The sequence below is a fragment of the Carassius auratus genome, unplaced genomic scaffold, assembly GCF_003368295.1.
Source record: "Carassius auratus strain Wakin unplaced genomic scaffold, ASM336829v1 scaf_tig00002576, whole genome shotgun sequence".
Lineage (NCBI taxonomy): Eukaryota > Metazoa > Chordata > Actinopteri > Cypriniformes > Cyprinidae > Carassius > Carassius auratus.
Genome location: NW_020523459.1, coordinates 2,246,203 through 2,264,631, shown reverse-complemented (window position 1 = coordinate 2,264,631; position 18,429 = coordinate 2,246,203). Strand labels below are relative to the sequence as shown.

General features: G+C 36.1%; 1 protein-coding gene across 1 annotated transcript in view; it reads right to left on the bottom strand.

Annotated features, from left to right (window-relative positions):
- The window catches only part of LOC113069949 (adherens junction-associated protein 1), a 49,740-nt gene that overhangs the window by 17,687 nt on the left and 13,624 nt on the right, over nucleotides 1-18,429 (bottom strand). Inside the window, exon 2 of the mRNA XM_026243104.1 lies at nucleotides 7,469-8,196. Coding sequence (XP_026098889.1) covers nucleotides 7,469-8,196 — 728 coding nt within the window. The remainder of the gene's footprint in view (nucleotides 1-7,468; nucleotides 8,197-18,429) is intronic.

Sequence of the window (18,429 nt, the reverse complement as noted above, 5' to 3'; positions counted from 1 at the left end):
TGTATTGCTCTATAAGAATTTCTACACACATAGCATTTTAATGTTAAAGAAGTCTCTTATGCTCACTATGCTGCATTTATTATAAAACTGTATCATTTTAATATTGTGACACATTATTGCAATTTAAAATTACTTTTGTATTTTAATATATTTTAAATTTTAATGTTATTTCATTTTCATTGAAAAATCATTCTAATATGCTAATTTGGTGCTCAATAAACACTTATTTATAAGATCAATGTTGAAAATAGTTGACCTGCTTAATATTTTTGTATAAAAAAACTTTTCTTTTATCATTGGTCTTTCTTTCTTCTGTGGAACATAAAAATAAATTTTCAATTCAAGAATTTTTTTATATCGCTTTCCAGAATGCAAATCGTTGCAAAGCTGCTTTACAGAAAATTAAAGTTTCTACATTCCATTTAGTATTTTAGTATATTTTGAAAAATGTCCCAGTGTGTTTTTTCTGTTTTTGGTCTGTTGTTTTGAACCCCACTGACTTTCACTGTATAGTCAAAAACAGTTGAAACTTTCTTCAAAATCTCTTCTTTTGTGTTGTACCCATATGTTCCAAAACAAGTGAGATAGAACAGAAAGCCCACAGCACTACACTTTATGATGCTTTATAATTCAGCACAAGAACGTGTTGAGTTTCACAATTTGTGCTTCATGGCCACTGAATTTTAAAAGTTTAAAAGCATGTACACCGAAAAATGTATGTGAATGAGAGGGTTCCACTTATGAATGGAATCTTAACTTATTCATGGGCGAAAATAGGAACAGCAATTCAAACGCAGGCTTTCTCATGTGTAAACCCTATTTGCTCAGTACATTAGTTAAAAAACTGTTCTTTCTGCACCAGTTCTCCTCTCGCAGACCAGTGAGAATGACTATATCTCCATCAGTTACATCCTTGTGCTCTTTGTGAATCTAGCTAAATTTACGTTTGATTGCATCAGCTTTCTGTGCACAGAGCTGTTGACTCCTGCTGAGTGCCCCTCTCCCATTCATTTGTGGAAACGGGCTTGATGAAAATCTTGCCAACCAAGCGACAACCACATACTTCAGATATCCAGCTCTAATTTTGAATGCATTGGATCTGTAGTGAAGGGTTTGAAGTCTTTCCTCCTCCTCCGGGTGTCAACCTTCTCCCCCCCTTTGCTCCATTTGTTGTCCTCCCACACGCCCCACCTGATTGCGGGCAAACTCTCATGGCTCCTGCTGATGGTTCACGATTGCCAATTAACGAAGATGTCAAAATGTCAATCTCACTTGACTTTTCACTGAGCTACAGCATTCCCAAACCCTTACTGCAGGAGCAGGGTGAAATGGAGAGGAGAAAGAGAAAGACAAGGAGGATCAAAGGCAATTATTCTAAATGCCTTTTCCCAGTGTCAAAGGCTTCCCTGCATAATTCGATCGCTCTGTACAGTGTGGGAGGGAGAGGTGGTCAAAGTAGACTCTATGATTGTATTACTTAACAGATAATGAAGTTGTCCTGGATGGAACTACTTCACGGATGTCTGTCAGAGCAGCCCTGTGAGCTTATCATCACGTCTTTAAAAGGTTTACCTCGGTGAAACCACACGGACCTACTGGTTGAACAGTTTTAAGAAAGATAGCACTTGTAACATAATATAGTTCATGTATTAAAATTCTGGCAAGACACATCCCTAAGGGGCCTGTGAGGGAATTTAGCACACCTTTGACAGGAAAAATGTCGCCTTTTAATAAAACTGGAGCACATCAAAATTGGAGGCAATAACTTAAAAAAGTAAGTGCACCTGAAGACATCTCACAAACGCTGTACTGCTGCTACAACACAAGGTCATCCAGTGGGTCATGCTTTGGGACCTAACATAATGTCTTTCAGTTACCGCAAAACAATCATACACGGTGGACTGACATAATAAAGGTAAACTGTATTTTAATAATGTGTCTTTTTCAATACTTCAGTCTATTTTTCTTTTTTATTTATTTATTTATCTTATTTTTTATTGTATTTGACAAATACAATTGAAAACATCTCCATGCACCATGGTGGGAAAAACTGAGGTATATATCTGATGTGCAAAAAATGTTTTATTGTATGTTGTAGTATGTGAGAATTATGGGTATTGTAATTCTGGTGAGTGTGTGTCACGCTTATCAGTTTAAAGGTTTGATTTTAGTCAGACTACAAAATAATACCTTGTAATAATAATAATAATAATAATAATAATAATATGTATATTAATATGTATTTTTTAAATGTCATGTCAAAACTAAAGCATACCTTTTAAGCATAGCCTATACAGAATATCATATCATCAAACTACATTGTACAAAAGTAAAAGTTTGTAGAAATAAAATTAAAAAGTAAATGTTTATAATAAATTTAATTAATTAATCATTAACAGACATTATATAATGCTTAATTTATCATTAATTAATATATATTCAAAGAGTTAGAAACGTGAGATAATGTGCTGAAAGTTTACTGACATTTGTAAACAATTATATTTACATTAAATAATCATGTTTGATCATATGACATATCATATGTTTAGTTAAAAAAAAGGTAATGTGAATTAATAACTTTTCATAAAAATATTAATAACTAATTATTATTCACATTACCCAACATTTCCAAATAATTGGAATTGGAAATAATTCCAATAAGTTGTCCCTCAGTGAAGTAGGAGAAGGATTAGATATGGAATATATAACAATTTGCATTTGAGTGGAATGTGGAAGCAATATTTTCAGCCCTCCAGTGATTCCTATAATTCTTATTTTACTACTGATCACCCTTCATTGAGCAGAGCGTTATTATGAGTAATCAGGATGCCACAACATAATTTCACAAAATAAGTAAACTAAAAAAATATTTTCCAACCATTAACTTTTAAGCACAGTCCGGCTTGGAAAGATGCATAATTTTGTCTTTTCCTTATTAAATGTTCAATTAACCTTTGAGCCTGGGGAGGTGATAACAAGCTTGGAGTGCTGAGCAGCAGGACTGTATTGCATTTTAATCAACTCGCGCACAGCTTTAACCTGATGGCTCCATCTGTGATCTTCATGGTAATGCTAGCATCTTAAATGGACACAAACGACACACATGATTACACAGGTATGGACTGAGGACGATTCCATTTTTATAAATTTGCCAACCTTTTTGGGAATGTTACTTATCTGTACCTTCTGAAACAAGTACTAACCTTAAAAAAAAAATTGTAGTAATAAATACAAAGTATAAAATAATTTAATATTTGTGCATATGTTGCTTACATATTATATATATATATATATATATATATATATATATATATATATATATATATATATATATATATATATATATATATATATATATATATTATAAAATACAAGACTTCCTGCGGTTGGCCATTCATGCAAAAAAAAAAAAAAAAAAAAGAGCCATTTGTAGAACCATACTGTGCAATTACAGTTCCTACCAGTAGGGGCAAACTGGACCAAACCTTGACCCCTCTGAATGCACACAGACACAAAGACATAACACATACACAAACAAATGGATGGGTAAACAGCTGAATCATGTTTGATCTGCTGCAATAAAATCTTCCTTTTGCTGTGCCAACAGACCCGCAAAGTCAAGGCTGTCACCAGGAATAATACGTAACTCTAAAATATAGTCTAGTCAGCACTGAGCTGATGGAGGGAAGTTGATGCATTGCACTCAGTTGCAATGCAATGGTCCTTGGGGAAAAGCCTGATATAGTTCTTCATTAAAATGAGTGAAAGGTCTTGAATGTTCGCTATTAAAGGAAAATAAAGAGATATTTCATCCAAAAAATAATTTCTCTCATCATATACTTGATGACTTTTTTTCATGGGTGAAAAAGAAAGAGCGTAATTGGACACAGAATGTCCAAGCTGCTTTTTTTCTATATAATGAAAGTGGGTAGAGATTAAAGCTGTTGTCACATGGTTCTCATAAAGTGCACATAGTATAAAAGTCAAACAGTTATATTCACCACGTCTGCATTTAATGGACCAGAATACAGCATAAAACTGCATTTTGTTAAATATTTGTAAAATTTTAAATAACTATTTTCTTTGAATATCAATATGAATGTTGTGCTGCTTCATATTTTTGTGGAAACCAAGATAGACTTCCATTGAAAAGTTTGGTATAAGCAGATTTAAAAAGAAAGAAACAAGGAAAGAAATTAATACTTTTATTCAACAAGGATGCATTAAAATTGATCAAACATTACAGACATTTACAATTTGACAAAATATTTCTATTTTAAATAAATTGTGCTTTCTGTTCATCAGAGAATCCCGAAAAATGTATCATAGTTTCCAAAAAAAAAAAAAATATGAAGCAGTTTTCAGTTTCTCAACTGAATGCTTAAAACATTATTTTACATTAATTATTTTGTGTTCCACAGAAGAAAGAAAGTCCTACTGGTTTGAAACAATATGAAAGGAGAAAATGTTGACATAATTTTAACTTTGGGGTAAATATCCCTATACAAAAAATTCTGCGATAATACAGCATCTCCAATACCATAATGAAAGGAGTTCATGCTGTTGGTGTCCTGGATTTTAATCAGGCATGTGAACAGTTACATTGACCTCCATGCACTTTCTATGCTTTGAAATGAACTCCCTGGCTGAACACCCATTCATATGCATGTCTAATGCTCCAGTTTTGTATTCACAGCCCATTGCTTATTTTCCCCCATAACTTTGCATGTCAGAAGCAGTTTAGTACTGGTGCAGGTTTGCGAGGGGCTAAATTTACCCATGCTGCTCACTGAACGAGGAAGCAGAGGATTTCACCTTGATAGGTATTTCGTTTCATCAGACCGGTTCAGCTTTAGCTTGACAGAGATGGATAATTATGGCATGCCATAAGGGCACTACATAGGACTCATTTTCATACTGTATATGAAAAATATGGCAAGGCAACATACTACATAATGCATTAATATTTCAGATACTGTAGATCTAGCCCAATCAAGAGACAACATGCAACATTTGTGGTTTACTACTCTTTCCATGTGGACAGCGTAGAACAGAGTGAAGGATTATATTCTTCAGGGATTTACATATCAACTTGCTGTTTTTTCCCGCTGCAGTTCCATCAAGTTTTAATATTCTCAGGTCGCTTGTTATTTGTTAGAGTCACTGACGAGTGACTAGCCAATTTTTTACCCCCCTTATGACAAAATAGCACTTAAAAGATAGCTACGGACTGTGTGCAGCAAACAAATTATTCAATTTTCACGCCTCAGTTCTATTAAAACTGCAATTAACACCGGTATTCTTTCTATTCACCAGATAATTAAAACATGCAAAAACACTGCAGCATTGTCTGTATTAGCCCATTACACTTGCTTTCATAAACAGGAGCAAAAAACACAAACCAGTCAAATTAATTTAGCTGCAAATATTAGATTAAACTGCTTATTCCACATACCGTGACATCACTCTACGAATGTGAGCCACTACCTCAGAGTTCCCACAATACGCAAATAACTATTTGACATTCTCTTTTTACAAACATTTTTTGTTTTAAGCAAACTATTAACTTAAAGTAACGCTGCTTAATGTGAACATCTTTTAGAACAACCGAAATTCAATTGGATCAGAGCTCAATATTTGAGATTAAAGATTATTGGAGTATATTTTACAAGAAAATTCTATTTCAGTTTTTCGACTTCAAAATTTCTAGTTTAATTCAGTGTGTTACTTGCCATTTCTTTCTAATATTTTTTTTAATTTCTGAGAGAAAACTGTTTTTAAAACTATATATTTTTTTCTCTGTGTTGTAGTTGAGATTTTAACTTGCCATGCAAATGTTTTCACCACAAGTCATTATTTTTTTCAGTATATATATATATATATATATATATATATATATATATATATATATATATATATATATATATATATATATATATATATACATATATATATATATATAGTGTTAGACTATGTGGTTGTGAACTGTCAGTTTGGTGCGATTGATGTTTTGCCTTCACCTGGGTAAGCCTTTATAAAGATCAGAAGAAATGAAGAAGTGGAAGAAAGGCGAAGAGGATTATTGGAACAGCACTTTAGAGATTAAGGCATTCCTGATGCTGGCCTTTAGATGTGATGACACTGCTGTCCACACTACAGATTGACTTCATTTGGCTAATCAATCCTGTGGTTAATGAGGCCGTGACATTTGATTGGAGGTTGACCTTTGTGCTGAAATACAATTCGACATGCATGGATGTATGTAAGTCTCCATTCAGGGGAGTCGTAAAATTGTTCTCGCTTGTATATTACTCACCACAAATTAAATTTTATGGGAGTCTTCATTGTTAATATCTTTCGCAGCTAATGTAATATATGGCATGCTAATATGCAAAACTAGTGAAGATTAATAACTTTGCAGTACTGCGGATCTGTAGTGTAGAATTAGGGGATTAAAACATATTTTTCGGCAAATTGGCAGCGTGTCAGTTTTAGGGGGTCATGCTATGTGTCTTTTATTGTGTCTCGTGCTGAACCATGATTTTGTGTAAACTTAAACAGATCTCTGTGCATGGCGTACACAGATAGTGTCAAGCTAATTTGTAGAAAGTGTCAAGACACTTCCCCTTTTGCACAGATTTATGGAGCACAATAGTTGATCTACCCAGAGGACTTCACACTGAATGGATGACTAGCCTAATGCTGTGCAATACCAAACACAGAGGACAGATTGCAGCCTAATGGCAAACATGAGAGCTTATGCCAATCATCATCATCCTTCTAGGACAGAGAATAATCTCCCCAGGATTCATAAAAACTACAGACTGGCTGAGGTTGCCATATTTAGGCTACTTTGCCATGCAGTATCAAGGCCTAGATTATCCAAAGGAGCCAAAGATGAGAAATGTAACAGCAGAAGAGCATCAAAACCATCTCGCTGCCTCTGTGCCCAGTCAATGACTAAACAAGCAACATTTTGCATATAAAAACAAATTTTCAGGCTTTAAGCCACAAAAAGCAAAAGTGACACATTTCCACTTTTGCACAAAACTTTCAAAATAGCCTATTAACTAATATGAAAAACTTTCAACACTAGTACATTTTTTTATTTTCTCCATATTTGCTTATTTTCCATAATTATGCACGCTGCTGGCTCTTCGACAATCCAACCACTTTGTCTGCTGTAGATTGCCGAGCAGTTGTGTGCCAATCACAGCTTCGTGAGTATTTTCCACCCTCAGTTTTTCAAAGAACCCGCACAGTTCTTGATGCACTGCATTGTGGTTTGAGACCCAAAGGCCTCATGAATGACCTTAAACCACCTGACGGCCCCTAAAAATATCTTTGCATGTTTCAGCTTCTCTGAATTTTAAATACATGATCAAACATAAACTGTTTAAGTACCTTACACAGATTAGAAAACAAAAGCCACATGAAGAAACAGTCGCCATTCAGATTTACGCCCTACCTGGTGTCCCCTCAAAAGGTTTCGGTGGTTTGGCAGTCACTCTGGAGTTGCTTGGCTGTGTGGTGCTGTGCCTCTTAGGATGTGCAGTTGTAATCTCTGCATACGTCCTTTGGGGGCTGCGTGTGGTAGTGCTAGTTATGGTAACTGTGGTGGTGGATGGGGCTAAAGAGGTGACGGTGGCATTCAGGGTCGTCTTCGCCTCCTCCTCAAGCACCTCATCGGCCCCTGTAGGGCCCCAGTCAATAAATCCTGCCACTGTAGTGGTCCTCCCCTCCAGGGAGTCATAGCCGTCCCCTTTCAGCTGCCTCCGTGAGCGAGATAAATGCAGATTTGAATCAGATTTACTCCCCTCTGGTAATGCAGCCGACTTCCCTTTGTCAGAGGGGGTCAATTGGCAATCTGCACAAAGTTGTCGTTTTTGGAGTGACCTGCGGTTTCTCCGCCACCACAGTTTGGTGCCCCCCAGCTCCCCATGATTGCCTAGTGATGGCAAGGGAGGTGGAACACCACGATGCAAGACACGAGTCCTCGAGTGCTGGCCGGTGAGCGTGTCCCGACTAGGCAGAGGGTGTGGTTGCCGGCGGGACACTGATCTGGGCAGTAGTTTCAGTGTGAGCCCTTGGCCTGCTGGTGCACATAGAGACAGATCCATTATGAGATGGACAAGGATGAAGAGGATCCACATTCTACATCCCAGAATTCCTCCAGGTCTCAAAGCAACCATGGAACTGAAGAGCAGAGAAAGAGAGAGAGGGAAATCAGACGCATTGGAGAATCTTAATCAGTGCATGTTTTATACATCACAGAGAGAGTATGAAGACTCTGCAAAATGTACACAACTTCTTTACCTTAAACACTGTCTTATTAGATATTTGAAAGACTACAGTAGATTGGGTTTTACTGCACTCTTTGTAATGTCCTTATTTCCAGCACCATTTTCCAGTCTAGCGATTTTCGCTCTAGGCTTTGTTCTGCTCTGTGACTCACTAAGTTCTCATAAATTGAACCCCAATATTAATTAGACGTGTGATTCCCCTTTAACAGCTAGATGCTAAAAGCACACTTCAGTGTTGTTTTCAAAGACATTTACTTTCAAAGACACGCTTCAATTACTTTGCTTTGTAAACAAACGTTCCTTTAGCCGAATTGGTCTCATGGTGGCAACATAAAGATTATTAAGATTATCTAAATATATAATAACATAAAGATTAGGTTTACACATACTAATAAAATGCATTGCTTGAATCCATCAAATATTGCTTTGGATAAAAGTGTGCCAAATGTCTGATTTTTATTGGAATCTCATAAAATTAGAGTCTGAAAATTCTGCCAGTAAACTAATAATGTTGGGTTACAGATAAAATACAAGCACAACTAAAACATTAAAAAAAATGTAATATGTAATATATAAAATGTAATATATAATTATATGTTTAATATTTAATACTACCTACAAACTATATCCAGATATTTCCTTCGGATAGTTCCTTAATTTTACCCTACATATTGTCTTTTGAAAGCATAATTAAATAGTAATGTATGGTCAAATTTGGTGGTATAAATAATAATAATAATAATAACACATTTTATGAAATCCCTAAAAAAGCATTTTGTACAATTTCTCTCTTTTGTTTTCCTCATTGTTTCACAGACACCCTAGCACCCCCTTGTGGTCCCTTGAGGGTCCCTGAAACCACTTTGAAGACCTCTAATGAAATAAACTCCTCAAACCACAAAATGTCCAATTTTCTTCCACTGTGAGTCTACAGTACCTCTCTGGTCTGTTTCAGCTGAACTTGTTTTAGCTCTTTAAGGGGTGCTGTTTTTTTTTTTCTTCAATTCCAGAATCACAAACACATTGAAATGGGCTATCATACCCATATCTAATCTAAGAATCTCTATTTATCCAGACAGAAAGAGAGTTCATCGAGACATATCTGTAAACTTTTCTGTCCTTCAATAACGTTGGTCATGGTCAAAGGCTAATTTTAAAGGGTTAAAGAGCCCACACATGGCCACACATACTATTAATGGCCCTTGCGTTGCTTTGAGTTCTGAGATGGATTTTATTCCATTATCTGACCCATTGGTGAACTGCCATGTCTGAACCAGCAAGTCCAACACAAAGTAAAATATGAGTCATACTTAAAAATCATATATTTGAAATATACTACAACAGTTTATAAAACCACAAATTGAAAGCAATATAAATTATTTTTTCATCTAAATTGCACTTTAATTTACCTATACTCAAGTATTGAAGCATATGGGTAGCAAAATTCATTTTGAAATGTAATATTTAATATGTTTATTAAACTTTATAAGTTGCAAAATTAAAGTGAAATTGTATTGGCGCCACAAGGATGTGCTGTTTTTACGTGTATTTAGCTTTGGTTTGTAATAAAACAGTGCATTCTTGTGGCTTGGAAGACACAGAAGAGCACACTCAGCACAAGACATGGAGTGACACAGAGGAGACCTTTGACAAAGGAATCATTAAATGCTTTTTGAAATTCACAGTGCATTTTGCTCCAATTTGCAATTGCAAGTTGCAATCTCAAGTGTCCTATCCATAAGTCTAAATGCATTAAGGATAATGGCATTTAAATGATAATTTTTCTACAGTTTTTGCTTGGACATGTTAAACATATCAAATCAATTTGGGTAATACAATTTCATTTTAATTTTTATAAAGCAACTTATAAAGCATTAAAATATGTTTTTAATTTACATATTATAATGGGTGTAGAAAATGGCCCATGTAAATTATATAACTGAATTTTCATTTTGCACTAAATGTTGCACATATGTATAGGATAACTGAACTTTTAATTTCATTCTGCACTAAATGTTGTACATATGTATGGGAAAATCTAAATGTGTAAATACAGAAATACATTGCCATTTTACATATTGCATAGTCATTTTGCATATTACATTTCAAAATTAATTTTGCTACCCATGTGCTTCCATACTCAAGAGCCAGTTCGGGAAGCTGCTTCATCTGTTCATCAATAAGATGGATTCCCCAGGCACACAAAGATAGGGTCTTTTGCTCTCCATGTTTGCCTCTTCTAGTCTCTCTTTACATTTCTCTCTTATTTTCCATTCAGAAAAAAAAAATATATATATATATTATATAGAGATCTGGTCTGACTGAACTGGGTCAGGACCTTGGGTTGGCCACTCATCTGAGAGATTTTACCTCACTAATAAGGTCCTTCAGTCCCATTGGCCTGGGCCCTGGGGGGCCTGACTCACACTCCCTGTGCAAATGTGTTCCATTAGAATGTAATTCCTGTCAGCAAAATCATTGTATTTACTTAAGAAGATGTATTGGAACCGATGTTGTGCTATTAATGATCACCCGTCTGCTGGTTTTTGATGAAAATAGGTGGCTACATTGTGAATTCAAGGAGGCTGCTGTGATATTAATGAGGACTAAATTAAGGGTCGCATAAGACAGGGTGTGAATGAGAGAGAAAAACATAGAGGACAGCTTTGCATGAACAACCCCTCCCTGCTCTGTACTTATAACGCATCAGCTACGATTCGGGTCCTTTCAGCATGGTGCAACTCATTTAGATTCTGCATTGTAATTCCACACATCGCCCACAAAGCAAAAGTCTTGTTTCTATTTAGATGGTTTTAGTTACCAGTTTGAATTCACAGACTACCAACAGGCACACAGTTCAAAATTAGCTGTTTGCCACACAAGCCAATTAAGATGACAGGCAAACCTCTTTAAATGTTTATGTTTGCAAACTTGCATAAGATTTGTTCTTAGTTGCTTAGATTTAACAGCAGAACAAATATAGACTAAGTGGGAAAATGTAATTTTTTTTCTCATCCATATTCATAATAATGGAGAAAATATATATTTTGTTTAAATGAAAACACTTAAAGAACACATTTCCTGACACAATGAAGTTAAAAGAAGCACCCCTGGAGTTCCTAAAAAGTTAAATGGAAAATATGCTATCTGAAAAAGCCAGAAAGAAAATGATAACACCATCTCCTTTTTCCATCTCACTCTTATCCGCTCTGTTAAAAGTAAAGGCAATAACATTATAAACACTGAATGGATTGATAACGTGTTTCACCAAAGTTCTTTTAAGCCATTTTCATAACACCCCCAGGCAACTACTTTGAGTCAAATGCTACTTCTAGCTGAGCTCTGTGGAAAGACTTAGAAATCCAGAACTGTGTCCCAAGCTTACATTTCAAAAACATATTTCAAATCACCAATGAAATCTGCCTGATTAGTTTGAGAAACCTTATTGCTTTTCGTTCCTAACATTTTGTTAATAATTGCAATTTCTCCAATTTGAGTAAATGGCCAGGCTCCATAACTTTTCCACAGAGCTCTGAAGCTAAAGGTTACACTTTTTATTTGATGACGCAACAAATTATGGGAAATAACACAATAAAAAGGATTTATTAACCATTACACAGAGAGAGAGAGCATAGTCTTTTGATCACTTGAACTTTCCCTCTCAGTTTTTTCTTTCTCTCTTCTTCTCTATTTTAACATTTGAATTCAATATGTAGCTCAGTCTGTTCTGATGAGTGCTGCAGGGTGGTACAGGTCTTATACAGTATGAATCCCCTTTATAGATAGTCATTTACTGACCCTCTCAGGACTAGATGTCACGACTAACACACCACACTGTGCAACAAATAATACATTTGGTCCTCAAAGTTGATGAGCTGGAAGCAGGAAAAATGGATAAGTGTAAGGATTTGAGCAAATCTGACAAGGGCCAAATTGTGATGGCTAGACAACTTGACTGGGTCAAAGCATCTCCAAAACTGCAGCTCTTGTGGGGCGTTCCTTGCCTGCAGTATGTGTATCTATTAAAAGTGGTGCAAGGAAGAAACAGTGGAGAACCAGCAACATGGTCATGGGCAGCCAAGGCCCACTGATACACATGGGGAGCGAACGCTGGCCCGTGTGTTCCAATCCAACAGACGAGCTGCGGTAGCTCAAGTTAATGCTGGTTCTGATGGAAAGGTGTCACAATACACAGTGCATCACAGTTTGTTACGTATGGGTCTGCGATCTGCATAGCCATAGACCAGTCAGGCTGCCCATGCTGACCCCTTTCCAACACCAAAAGCGCCAACAGTGGGCACATGACCGTCGCTTACCTGGGGAACACATGGCACCAGGATGCACTATGGGAAGAAGGCAAGCAGCGGAGGCAGTGTGATGCTTTGGCTAATGTTCTTCTGGGAAACCTTGGGTCCTGCCATCCATGTGAATGTTACTTTGATGCATACCAACTACCTAACCATTATTGCAGACCATGTGCGCCCTTTCATGGAAAGTTATTCCCTGGTGGCTGTGGTCTCTTTTAGCAGGATAATGCGGTCTGCCACAAAGCAAAAATGGTTCAGGAGTGGTTTGAGGTGTTGACTTTGCTTCCAAATTCCCAAAATCTCAATCCAATCGAGCATCTGTGGGAAGTGCTGAACAATGAAGTCCAATCCATGGATGCCCCACCTCGCAACAAACAGGACTGAAAGTATCTGCTGCTAAAATCTTGGTGTCAGAGACCACAGTACACCTACGTGAGTCTAGAGGAGGCCATGTCTCAATGGGTCAGGGCTGTTTTGGAAGCAAAAGGGGGACCAACACTATATGAAGGTGGTCATAATATCATGTCTGATCGGTGTAAATTATACATAATTCTACTGGGTAGGCAGATCCAATATTAAACATTAGTAGCTTGTTCCCCAGGCAAGTGCATCAACACCAAGAGGCTTAAAGGAACAGTTAACCAAAAAACATCATAACATTGATTTTTTTTTTAACCTAAAACTTTTTTTAAAGGTTTAAATTAAAATTTCTATTTCATATTTTCACAAAAGACTTAGACTTAGGAGTGTAGGTTACAAAAGAATATCAAATAATAGTGGTCTGAATACACATGCAAGCACAGTATACAGTATATCCAGAGGGAATATGGTCAACACTGTCCCAGGTAACTATTAATGAGATCATACGTTTGGTAGATGAACATATGGCCTGTGGAAAATACAGGGACATCCAGTACTAGTTACTCAGCTGTCTTCACATTACGAATCATCACACATACTCTCTAGACACAAGACGAAACTTGAGAAACCCGACAGGAATGGTTTCTGACAGCAAGCCGAATGCTCACTGACATATGACTCATGGACTGATTTTTCAGCTGAATTACACTTAAAGAGAAGTGTTGCAAATAAATATGGATTCCGTGCCTGCATGTTGGATAAGCGGGCAACTTATATCCGAGTCAGTCTTATCCTTGTACAGCCGATTGAATCCTTGGATCAGTCAGCTGGTTTATCCTTAGCTGAGTTAAAATAATCAAAATGTAATAGAACAGGTAGAATTATCTATATTTACAAATAATTCATAATATTCTATTTTATAAGATAACTAGTGGAGTCTGTTTAGTCTAGTGGAGTCTTGTAATTGTGAAATCAAAAGGGCTAACATTTAATACAAGATGCCATAAGATATATAGTCTGTGTTTATATAAAAGTAGGAAATACATGCATATAGGCGTATTAATATACTGTATCAGCATATTGTCTTACTTAAAGGGTAATAACATTAGTAATCACATATATCTGTTTGTAAAATATGGATTTTGTATCACAGTACTGAATTACTCAAAAACAATCCGATTGAACAAAATGCTTAATTAAACAGGCAAAATATAAATGAAATCCTAATGGGACAAAAGTGGATGGAAGTAACTTCATATGCACTCTTTCCTTGACTAAATGTAATTATAATTTAACTTTGCATGAAAGCATAAAATAGAGGCATAGAAAGTTTCTTATTACATATGTTACTCTGACAAAAAGTCAATACCTACTAATAAGACCCCAATATAAAATCATGGCATCATTGGACAAAATTGAACTTGTCTTTCATATGTGGTTCATAAATTAATTGAAAGGATTTCACTTTTCATATTTAGAGACTGGCAGTAATGAACAGGCAGCTGTCATCCTCGCATTGGCCCATTAGCACATGAGTGTACAAGAGCACTGCATCAGAATATGCTTCCTGCTGGATCACTGGGATGTAAATGGCTGTTTCACATACTCTGATCTGTGTGCTGCAGAACCTGTGTGTGTGAGTGTGAACCACTGGAGAGATCTGTGTGTGTGTGTGTGTGTTCGTGTGTGTGTGTGTTTGTTGTGACTGTGGGGGAGTTATCTCCAACAGCCTTGCACTGACATTTCATATCCCTGCCACAATGATGGCAGAACATGACTCCCTCTTCACACATACGCCCTCTCAACACAAATACACACACACACACACATAGACACATACAATGCCTCAGAGAAAGAGAGAGAGGTACGATTAAAAGACTGAAAGCTTGTAATGATAACAAAATTTCAGTATGCCAATTGATGCTCATGAAATTTGCAGAACAATTTCATAATTATTGATACAAGTTCTCAGTACCACAGCAAACTAAAAGCTATTGAAGAGCTTCCTTTATAAATAAAAGTTCACTTTAAATAATAATAATAATAATAATAATAATAATAATACATTAAACAATGGCATATAGACTAAGTATTTAAGTAAACAATGAAACAATGTTTCCATACCTATATTTGATGAATTACTGTTGCTATGATCAACACAAAGTAAAATGAAATGAAGTTGTGACTAAAATAAAATAATAAAATAAACACTTTAAATATGGCAGGACAATAGAGCCATGTTGTAAATAAATAAATAAATAAATTTAAAAACGTGTAAAATAAAATAATATAACACAATATTAAAAGCCACATTAAATATACCATGAAAAAATGGAAAGATGTGAATAAATGAAATAAAATAACATAAAATACTGTATTTATCTGGACTGCAATGCTAGTCTTGCTTAAAATTGGCCAGTAGGAAGCTATTGAGGAAGGATCTCCTAGTAATTATCCAGATATAGAAGCATCAGAAGCAGGCTGGAGAGACATGACAGGGGTGTCTGCGTATGTGAGAGTGTGTAATGAGGCTTAGCCAAGGAAAAGGACAAATCCCTGCTCTCTCGTTGGGAGAGATGTGACGTCATTCCAGAGCCCTGCCATTAACTCACTATAGGAAAGATTTCACACATTAATCTGCTGACATGTCTTAGTTAGTACATCAAATCAGTGAGATTATCTTCACAGTTTTTCAAAGACATGCCTGAGCTATTCAGTCTAACAATGTTATTTCTCCAAACACAGATTTATGAATCAGCGAAAAAGGTGCTGTTCCTGCAGAAGTAAGACATAAAGGTCCCAAAAGAGATAACAATGAACATATATTTTAGTTGTTTCAAAGTCATTCTAGAAATTTGAGACTTAAATCAAAAGAGCAGCATGAAGGTCTCTCTTCAGCACCATGGACAGTGCCACGACTTCTGGCTTACAGTGACAACAGCATGCATACAGAAAGAGAAACAAGCTATTCCTGAAAGTTCAACGTCAACAAGACAACATTTACTAAATTACCCAAACTACCTAACACACTCTGCTCAAGTAGTACATGTTCCTTAATCAACACAATTCCTATCAACCAATCAGAATTTAGGTTCAGGGTTCTAAGGTTTGGCCTTTAACAACATTCATCAGCCTATATTTTCAGGGTTAGGTTTAGGTCTTATGGTTAAACTACAAAGTAGTCAAAACCTTCAAATATAAATTGATTTCACCCTAGAAATCGACTTTTATTGTTAGTTAATGAGTGGTTCCCGGTGGCTGCTTCACAATAAAACTTTCTAGAACCTTCAGTCTCTCTGTAGCTCTGAACGAGTGGCAAACTTGGACCTGATCTGTTGAGATCATCATACCCTTTAGAAAACAACTGAAGACACTACATATGCAAGTGCAATCATAAACAAAGGAACTTCCTGTAATATCAATCTAATCTAATCTAATCTTCCACTTGAAACTTGATACTACAAATATTGTTGGCTCTTTTGATAAACTTGCTTATGGTGCTCCTTATATTTAAGTTATTTAGATAAACGCATCTGCTAAATGAATAAAGTAATGCAATATACTGTATAGTATAATATACACTACCATTCAGATGTTTGGGGTCACAAAGAGTTTTTAATGTTTTGAAAGTATTTTCTAATGCTCAGCAAGAATGCACTTATTTATTCACAAGATACAGTAAGTACAGTAAGATTGTGAAACCATACAATGTATAATAACCATTTATGTGTTTGTTTGATTGATTGATATTTAAAATGTAATTTATTCCTTTGAGGACAAGGCTGAATTTTCAGCAGCAATTAATTATCAATTTAATGTGTCCTCGCTGTATAAAAGTATTACTTTCTAGACCCCAAACCTTTCAGGAGTTCATTTTTGAGTTTACTTGATAGCAATGTCATACAAAACCTGTAAAAGAGAACAAAACTCTAAAACAGCATCATAAGCCATCATGTGGTATTTTATACAGTGTGAGAGAATTCTAAAAAGCACCATGCCTTGTGGCTCAAGAGAGTGTAACTGTTAGTGAGCAGAGTGGCTCGAGCAGCCCTGAAACAATCAGATCCTCCAAACGTTCAACACTGTACACACATGCATACGTGTGCCAAAACACACACACTTCCTGTCCATTCAGCCTGCTTATCCTGGGTTGTATAGTGAGTATCTCCCTGAGCAAGTCTCCATACCGCTTTTCACACACCTAAAATAGAACTCAGCAGATACAAGAAACCTTTCATTTGCATCACGTTAGAAGAAGCTCATGAATAGCTCCGTGAGGGTCCTTTCATTCTCTCTCTCTCTCTCTCTCTTTCCCTCCGTCATGCATTTCTTGCTCCAGGGGAAACTCTATGTGATCAAACATGCCTATTCATCTGACTGGATGGAACCGCCTAAATGCAAAGCAGAAAAATAGATACAAAGACAGAAACAGAAAGGCAAGAGCATCAACCATTCTTCTCTTTATCGGACGTTCTTCTCTTTATCTGAGATATTTACCTTTTCCAAAAGCAGTCTGATGGAAAACTGATGACCTCCAGTAATGCATTCACCTCATCCCTCTCTTCTTTCATTACAGAATGAAACTTTTAAGTTTTCTTTTAGCATCTCCCCTGGACTCAAACAGAGAAAAGAATGGATTTTTAGTGCCTTACAGGCATAATACTGACAATGGCATCTCCAAACATAGTTGATGTGAAAAGACCTATAAAAATAATTAAAAAAACAATTATTGTGGATTTATCAGAAAATGGAATAAACAGCCCACACGTCTTCACTTAGCCCGGATAACTGCGTACCTGTCTATAAAACTGGCCTCTTTAATGCTCAGTGGCTGAGTGTAATTCTATATGGCAAGCATCAACTATTGTTTGATTCTGGTCCTGAAACCACAGGATTTATCTGCTCTATTAATGATCTATGCTCTCAGCTCTGCTTTGAGGTCATCTCATGTATGCAGGAAAGGGGGCATGACAGCAAGACAGGAAACGCGCATCTCACCTGCACAGGACCTCACCTGTAACCTCTCTGAGATGCCCATAGGCTTTTCTGAGAGTGGCCAACAGCAAGCAGTGAGAGAGCACCAACTACAATCAAAAGAGGGGAAAAATATCCATGACAGTTTATAAATAAGAAAGAAAGAGCCTATTGTACCGGTCAAAAGTTTCGGGGTATTATTTTCAAAGCATTACAAAGGATTTCAATCATCAATAAATATTTTTTTATTCATCAAAAAATGTATAATTTTCCAAAAATATTTTGAGCATCAAAACTTTTTTAAACATTAATATTAATCATCCTTCAAAAAATAAACAGCCATATACACTCACCTAAAGGATTATTAGAAACACCTGTTCTATTTCTCATTAATGCAATTATCTATTCAACCAATCACATGGCAGTTGCTTCAGTGCATTTAGGGATGTGGTCCTGGACAAGACAATCTCCTGAACTCCAAACTG